This window comes from Rhinoraja longicauda, chromosome 30 (genome assembly GCF_053455715.1).
Source record: "Rhinoraja longicauda isolate Sanriku21f chromosome 30, sRhiLon1.1, whole genome shotgun sequence".
NCBI lineage: Eukaryota > Metazoa > Chordata > Chondrichthyes > Rajiformes > Arhynchobatidae > Rhinoraja > Rhinoraja longicauda.
Genome location: NC_135982.1, coordinates 13,745,539 through 13,754,549, shown reverse-complemented (window position 1 = coordinate 13,754,549; position 9,011 = coordinate 13,745,539). Strand labels below are relative to the sequence as shown.

The window sequence follows — 9,011 nt, the reverse complement described above, 5'->3', positions numbered from 1 at the left end:
TCAACTTTGTTATAAGGAATCAACAAAGATCATCGATCAGTGGGATGGTAACAAAAGTGAGCCAGCCATTGACGTTCATTACGGCTGGGTTTGCATCCTGATCCACTTGGTACTGTGGTGAGTGCCTCGACACCATGTGGATCGGATGCAACACAACAATGTAATGTGTCACTGGCTGTCACTACACAAAATACAATGTCGTTTTTAACCATGCCAACATCAGCTATGATACAAATTCAAATAACCACCTTTCTCTGAAGTACGTATGTGGCAGAGCTGTATTTTAATCCCCCTATCAATAAATATTTGCTGTACATTATAAAGATTTAGTAAAATGTCAAAGAATTTTGTCAGACCAGAAACAAAAAAATCGACGTGTAATGTTTCTCTAAACTTGGCAAATAATGCCTCGTCCCTACTGAACAGATTCACTATGATAAGAACCATTGGAGCAAAGTGCCACTATAACAACGTGGAAGTGTTGAAGGTAGGAAAATCTGCCAACTGTACAAGTCCTACTGAAAGAATCAAGGGAACAGCTTCACGTCGGAGGTCCCGTCTGACCCAAAGGTGCAACAGTCGCCAATGTAACTACTGCAGGTTTCTGTGCTGTTCTTCAGTCTTTGTTCTCTTGCAGAGATGCGCATCACTTACAAGCCTCAAAACTTGTGCTTCCTCCAATTCCTGATTTAAAAAAAAAATTCTTGCGCACAAAACGGCTGTGAGATATTCTGAACTGTCTACTTCCAAATTTGTACAGTTCATTATAAACATTGTTTCGTTCCCTTAAGTTTGTTTCGGGAAAAGTAATGCACGGGTAATTGGCACCTTAGCCACATTTGAATTATTACACAGTGTTCGTGGTAATTAAAGATTCTGGGTTAATTGCATGGTTCCTTGGATATTCTGTTAGTTTTATATTACAGTTGATTCAACCCTTTTAAAGGGTTTCCCTGGATTAAATGTAAATGTTAAGCTAGTTTTACATAGCTTTTCCAGCCTTCGTTGAAGGATTTTGGACAGTGAAGGTCCAGGTTGCAATGTGTCAGTCTCACAATGACCCCTGTCTTCAGACTTCCAATGACTGAATCTGATTCATTTGTCTTTGCATCATCTGAATACTGTTCAAAATTTTCTTCTGATGTCCTGCCAAAGTGACGCCAACTCGAAGCATATCCCTAGTGGGAAAGAGAAAGACATTGTAAGGGATTGGAAATCTGCAGAAGATTGGGCTCCATTGTTTAGTTTAGTTTAGAGCGCGGAAACAGGCCCTTTGGCCCAACGAGTCCGCAACGACCAGCGATCCCCGCACATTAACACCACCCTGCCCACACTAGGCACAATCTTACATTTTATACAAAGCCAATTAACCTACAAACCTGTACATCTTTGGAATGTGGGAGGAAACCAATGATCTCAGAGAAAACCCACACAGGTCCCAGGGAGAACATACAAACTCCATGCAGACAGCACTCATAGTCAGGATTGAACCCAGGTCTCTGGCGGTGTAAGGCAGTAGCTCTATGCCCATTGGTTTATCTATATACTAAAACTCTCGATTGTTATCTTGTTTGTGACTGAACTTCAGCCAAACGGTACATGATAGCGCGACAATGTTAGGCCCACCTTACTCACCATTGTCATTTTAGTGATAATGCAAGTAGTTTTATTGAAATCGGTGTTATATTTTTTAAGTTATTCACATTTTTAAGTTTAAAAGGAGGGGAGGGGGAGGGGAGGAGGGAGGGGGCAAGGGGGAGTGGGGGAGAAGGGAGAGGGGAGGGGGGGTTGAGGAGAGAGGGGTGGAGGACAGGGTGCTGCACCAATGCAGGAGAGGTTTGGGCCCAACAGGTCCACTTTGTCTAGTATTCATTGAATTGTTGCTTATTCAGTACTTACTGCTCATTACAAATGTATAGAATATACAAATGTTCTATAATATTTCAGTTATCGCAATAATGTAAATAACAAGATCTAATACACATTATTGTTTATAGGTTTTAAGATAGATCTGAGTTATTTATAAGATTCAATTTATAACTATGTCAAATAAACATTCCAATGCATTTGTGCCAATATTGTTTCACGGCTTGGCGTGACAAAAAGGGGACGTGAAATGGCCCTGGCCAACAGAATTGAAGGATTCCAATACTTTTAATAAATATATAAGGAAAGAATGGGTCCCCTCAGGGCCAAAGAGGAAATCTTTATGTGAGGTTTGGTGCCCTGAATGAACACTTTCTGTCAATAATTACCAGGGAGAAGGATGGCAAGACAGGGAAGTGCATGCTGTTAGTCCGGGAAGTGTGTTTATCGGGAAAGGGGAAGGGTTTGAGGTAATGGTGCTCATTGAGGCAAACAGACCTCCAGGGACTGATGAAATTTATCACAGGGTGTTAAGGGAATCGAGGGGGCAGATTACCGGGAGTCTGATGGAGATTTTCAGGTTATCTTTAAGCCCATATGAGGCAGAGGAAGACTGGAGGGTACCTCGTGTTGTTCTCATATTCATTGAGAGGGTAGGGATAGGCCAATAATCTACAGGCTGCTGAGCCTCATGCCATTAGTTGGAAAAGAAAATCAAAAAAAATCTTAAGGATACGATTTGTGATCATTTGGAAAGGCATCTGGTCAGTTTTTTGAGCAGGTTACTAAAAGTGATGAAGTCAAAGCAGTAGACTTGGTATATTTGCATTTGACAAGGTAGATGTACAGAAAGTTAAGAGCACCTTTGAGTTCAAGGTGTTTTGGTAAACTGGAGCTAAAATTGGCTTGGTAACAGGAGGCAGAGAGTTGTTTTTGTTGTTTTCTCAACTAAAAATCTGCTACGTGCAGTGTATTACAGGGATCAGTGCGGGACCTTTTCATTTCACCCAGAGGGTGGGTACAGTCTGGAATGCCTCTTATTCAGTGGTGGTTCACTCCAGAACTCTAGATAGACACAGAAAGCTGGAGTAACTCAGCGGGACAGGCAGCATCTTTGGAGGGAAGGAATGGGTGACGTTTCGGGTTTGAAGGAGGGTCTCGGCCCGAAACGTCATCCATTCCTTCTCTCCAGAGATGTTGCCTGTCCCGCTGAGTTACTCCAGCTTTTTTGTGTCTATCTTCGGTTTAAACAGCATCTGCAATTCCTTCCTACACACCCCACAACTATGTGGAATTATGCACAACAAAATTGAAACTTACTCCGCAGTCATTTGTGAGACAAAGTCGAATGATGTGAAACCTTCGTTCATAAAGTTATCTTTATACTGGCCCATCTTAATGGCCTCCAACCAGTCACCTACTGTGGAGAAGCTGGAGAAATCAGGAACCGTACGATCGAGTAAAGGTAAAGTTACCCTGTAAACAGAATGCAGGAAATTGAGTGAACCGCCACAGATTGATCATAGGAATCAGAATTAGGCCAAAATCTAAGTTCAGAATTACCCACAAACAGGTTACAAACAGATATTCACGTTCAATCCACAAGGTACATTATGTGGTCAGTCTATAACAATATCATTGCCAAGTTGGAACAAAAAATAGAAAGAGTTTCTACGTGGTGAGAGATTGAAAAGTGATGTTCAGTGCGTCCTTGTACACTAATCACTGAAGGTCTGAAGAAGGGTCTCGACCCGAAACGTCACCCATTCCATGCCTGTCCCACTGAGTTACTCCAGCTTTATGTGTCTACCTTCGGTTTAAACCAGCATCTGCAGTTCCTTTCTACACACTGAAAGTTAACATGCAGGTGCAGCAGGCAATTAGGATTTTGGCCTTTACTGCAAGAGAATTTGACAACAAGAGTAAATGGTTGATCTCTTACTGTAATTATATAACAGTCTGGAGAGACTGCACCTAGAATGTTGTATGTCGGTCTGGTACCCTTCCTGAAGTAAGGGTATATTTGTAATGTAAGGAGTGCAACATGTACTCATCGGGTGGTGAATTAGGATTGCGGGATTGTCCTAAGAGGAAACATTATGCAGACTGGGCCTAGACCATAAATTTAGAAGTGTCAGAGATGACATCATTGAAAATGGCAACATCCACAAAGTGGTTGAGAATGTAGATACCTGGATGATGTTTACCATGGCCAGGATACCCAGAACCAGGAATCAGTCTCAAAGTACAAGTTTCAACCAATCAAGGACTAAAATGGGAATAATACCTTCATATATATATATCACAAAATGCTGGAGTAACTCAGCAGGTCAGGCAGCATCTCTGGAGAGAAGGAATGGGTGACGTTTCGGGTCGAGACCCTTCTTCAGGTGACTGAATTTCGTCCAATATTGGATGACAAATAAAGCTATCTTGAATCTTGATCTTGAAATAAATACCTTCGATTTGTACCAGCATCTGCAGTTATTTGCTGACACTTCATATATATATATATATATATATATACATTCCTTTATTCGTCCCACACTGGGGAAATTCATCTATGACATTGAAAACCTCTGGAATTGACTATTCATGTGGGCTGTTGAAGTTCAGTTGCTGAGATATTCATGAGATTTGAAAAAATGGCAAATATTGGAAATTGGCGCTTGGCAAAATAATATTGAATGGCAGAGATCACAAGGTGTTGAGTGTTTTCATTAGTGAATATTTTCTGCATTCACAAATTCTGAATTTAATTCCAAGTGAAGCCAATCAACATGCATACAAATGTCCATGTAAATTTGAATATTCCATTAATATCTTCGCTATTCATAAATTCTGAATTTAATTCCATTGGATTATCTCCTGATTTCCTCCTCTTTCCTGCTGAACCGTTCAGTTAACACTTGTGCTTTACGATGGTGAAAGTTAAGCCCAATCAACATGTGCACAGATTTCCACGTAGAGTCTTGCAGTTAGAGCCCGGAATGAGATGGAAGTGTACACACCCAGCTGTGGGTAGTTCAATAAAAGAAGTATAAAAGACAGTTCTTACCCTGATGATAGTGGCGTCAGAGCCTTTAAAGTGTTTGGATTCCTGATCATTTTATCCAAAGTATTCACAATCTGCCCAAACTTTGGCCTGTTGTTCCGATCCTTCTGCCAACAGTCGAGCATTAATTGATGGAGAGCTGTTGGACAGTCCATAGGTGGAGGAAGTCGATAATCTTGTTCAATGGCATTGATCACCTTTTAATATAAACCATAAAAACACAGGAGTCACTCGGGCAAAGTAACTGTTAGAACTCTTGGTCTAAGTAAACAACTTTTTGTAATTATCTTACAACACTAAGACACAATGTATAAAAAACATTTGGACAGTTACATGGACAAGATAGGTTGGGAGGGATATGAGTCAAATGTAGGCAGTTGGGACTAGTGTAAATAGCGCACATTGGTTAACATGGGCAAGATGGGCCGAAGGCCCTGTTTCCACGCTGAATGACTATATAACACTCTATGACCTCAAATGCATATATGACTTGGAAAGTACGACAGACCAATTTCAACATTAATTCAGATATTACTGGCTCCGTTATAATAAGTAGCCCAGAAGGAACTGCAAGCGGATTGAGCCTGGAGAACAGCAACAGAGTGTGTTGGTACAATTTGCATCTGGCACTTTAGATTTATGCCAAGTCGAGCTAGAGTGAATAACATGACCCCAATGCTGACCGTAGAAGACAAATGGCAGGACAGGCTTAATTACTTTTACTTTATTTTGACATTTCAGTTTTTGGCTCACATTTTCAATTCAATATTATTACAGTTATTTAAAAATTGCTTTATTAATGTTATATATTAAATCGAATGCAGTTTGTAAAATCTCTATCAATTCCAAAGACTTTTGGGTGGGATTGGGGCGCAGGGATAGAGTTGCTGCTTTATAGTGCCAGAGACCCGGGTTTGATCCTGGGCACGGATGCTGTTTGTACGGAGTTTGTACGTTCTCCCTGTGACCAAGTGGGTTTTCTCCAGATGCTCCGGTTTCCTCCCACATTCCAAAAACTTACAGGTTTGTAGGGTAATTGGCTTCTGTAAATGTAAATTGTCCCCAGTGTGTAGGATAGTGCTAGTAGTGTATGGGGTGATCGCTGGTCGGAGCGGAATCAGTGGACCGAAGGGCCTGTTTCCGTGCTGTATCTCTATAGTCTAAAGTCTTGGATAGTTGTAAGCTATCCGAGGCTTTCAGTGGACATGGGGCAAAGTCTCAGGAGGTCTGAGGCCTGCATGAGGTACCGAGTCCACTCTGCTGCACAGGGAGGCCTCTCAGGTACTGAAAGTCAGCTGTCTGATATCTGGAACAGGTCAGTGCGGGCAGGACAGTGGGCTGGCAAATTCGGGCACTCTACTGGATACAGAACAGTCAAGCCTGTTACTGTAGAAGGATGTGAATGTACAACCCAGTCAATATTGCAGGCCAATTCCAATTCACAGTTTGTAAATACGATAGATACACTGCAATACACACATTGGACAAATGCGTAAATCGTTTGTGGACTGGGGAGAGAGGGGTAAAAGAGGGGTGGGAGAGAAGTTACAATTCAGCGACTGCTGCATTCAAATAATGGACCTTAGATGCACATTTCAGAGCATCGCCAAAATCTCAAGATAAATTAGCTAAAGATTTAATTAATTAGAGAAATTAACGTACATCTTGATTGGTCATATCCCAGTAAGGTCTCTCTCCATAGGACATAACTTCCCACATGACTATACCATAACTCCAAACGTCACTGGCTGATGTAAACTTCCTGAATTGAATGGCCTCTGGCGCTGTCCAACGTATTGGAATCTTTCCACCCTGAAAACAAAAAGAAGCATCTTAACCCACCGTGCCTAGATGATTTCACTTTTGTTGAAGTTTGATTAGAACCAACACGCCAACAAAGAATCAATAGACAATAGACAATTGGTGGAGGAGGAGGCCATTCGGCCCTACGAACTAGCACCGCCATTCAATGTGATCATTGCAGATCATCCACAATCAGTACCCCATTCCTGCCCTCTCCCCAAACCCCCTGACTCCGCTATCATTAAGAGTCAGCTTGGGTTTCACTTCGTAACAAAGGAACATTGATCTGGAGCAGACACAAGGAATTGCTGTTGCTCTGGAATCACAAGCGGAAAACACAAAGTGCTGGAGCAACTCAGCGGGTCAGGTAACATCTCAGGAGGACACGGATTGGTGACGTTTCGGGACAAGACTGAAGAAGGGTCCCGACTTGAAACATCACCTATCGATGTCCTCCAGAGATGGTACCTGACCCGCTGTGTTAGTCCTGTACTTTGTGTTTATTGATCAGAAGCACTTTCTCACATTCCTGGGGCTCTAAAGATTTCCTTTATTGTAGAACAATTAAAGTAAGTGGCGGCTCTGATAACTTTGCACAAAACGTAGTGTGTGTTGTGCAGCCAACTGGCGAGCTTAAACACAAGGAGAAAATTAAACACAACAATCAGTGGAGTTCCAGGGTCTGAATGAATAGAAATTCAGGAAGCAAAAAGGCTGGAGGATTATTGATAAATAGGATTCAGGGAAACAGACAGATATTTCTGTGGTTGTGAATGAGAATGCAGGACAGTATGTTCCCTCGATGGTGCTGGGCCTACGGGATATCTTAGCATGACTGCAGGGCATTCTGGAGGGGAGGATAAACAACCCGTGGTCAAGGTATAAATTGGTCCCAACGATATTTGTAGAATGAGGGATGAGGTCGTGCAACATGTATCTGCAGTTAGTGGCTACACTGAAAAAGCGGGACTTAAAAGGATAATTTCCTTCGCCACATCCTGTTGAGTGCATGCACAGGAGAACGGGTCAGATGAATGAGTGTCTGAAAAGATAGTGCAGGTGGATTTGTAGTTGTTAGAAAGGATTTAAACTAGAATGGATGTGGGGGGAGAGAACCCAAACAGAGACTGCAGATGAGGAAATAAAGATAGAAAGGGGACAAGAAACTAAAAGGCAAAGGTGGAGGGCAAAGAGACTAGTGGCAAAAGGCAACCAGGGCCACAGTGCAAAATGACCAAGAATGTCAAGGGGACAAGTGCAGAAGTATTGTGCCTCAATGCACAACGTGCTCACTGCGAGGTACGAATCACTGCGACAAATGAATATATTTATTCTAATAGGGTGATTTACCAAAGCACTTGTATATGTTGGGTCTGACGTATCATCCTCTAAGAACCTGGACAGTCCAAAGTCCGAAACCTTACATACGAGGTTGCTGTTGACGAGAATATTGCGGGCTGCCAGGTCTCTGTGCACATAGCTCATGTCTGCGAGATACTTCATCCCTGCAGCAATTCCACGTAGCATGCCAACCAGCTGTATTACTGTGAACTGCCCGTCATTTTGCTGCAACAAAATAAACAATAAAGGTTATTACCACGACATCACCTCTTTATGGATGATCATTGGCTCCACTGGTGTTTCTCGCATACCAATCTGGGCTCATGGGTGGCTGGACTAGAAGATTTAGCCTCAATGAAACATACTGTGAGTTGGATGCAAGACTGGTTTGGTCATAGAAGACTGAGGGTAGTGGAGGAGGGGGAGCATTACTCTGACTGAAGGTCTTTGACCAGAGGTGTTCTGCAAGAATCAGTGCCGAGACCTCTGCTATTTGATCTGATGAAAATGAATGGTCGTCTGATTAATAAGTTTATAGACAACGAAAATTAGTGGGGTTGTGGGTAGCGAAGATACTTGTCAAAGGATAGAGAAGGAGATATATCAGTTGAAAATTTGGCTGGTTAAATGGTAGATGGAGTTTAGCGATTGGGATAAGTGCGAGGTGTTGACTTGAAGGAGATCAAACGTAAGAAGAACAAATTCAGTGAATGAGGCGACTCTTAAAAGCATTGATGTACAAAGGAATATTGGGGTGCAAGCCAATAGCCCCCTGAAAGTGGCAGCATATGCAGATAGGGTGGTAAAGAAATGTTTGGCCTCTTTGCCATCACTGGTTGGAGATTTAGTGTAAGCGTTGGGAAGACATTATCCCAACTGTATAAAGCTTTGGCTAGACCACATTTCGAGTGTTATGTAGGCCACATTTAAAGTATAGAGAATTTTA

The 9,011-nt window shown here is 42.2% G+C and overlaps 1 protein-coding gene across 2 annotated transcripts in view; it reads right to left on the bottom strand.

The window, feature by feature from the left end:
• Positions 1–274: 274 nt before the first annotated feature.
• The window catches only part of LOC144608065 (ephrin type-B receptor 2), an 81,559-nt gene continuing 72,822 nt past the window's right edge, over positions 275–9,011 (bottom strand). For both annotated transcript variants that reach the window (XM_078425341.1, XM_078425342.1), the window contains 5 exons: positions 8,075–8,290; positions 6,584–6,733; positions 4,925–5,118; positions 3,187–3,342; positions 275–1,178 (listed from right to left, as the gene is read on the bottom strand). In XM_078425341.1, coding sequence (XP_078281467.1) covers positions 1,070–1,178; positions 3,187–3,342; positions 4,925–5,118; positions 6,584–6,733; positions 8,075–8,290 — 825 coding nt within the window. In that variant the 3' untranslated portion in view covers positions 275–1,069. The remainder of the gene's footprint in view (positions 1,179–3,186; positions 3,343–4,924; positions 5,119–6,583; positions 6,734–8,074; positions 8,291–9,011) is intronic.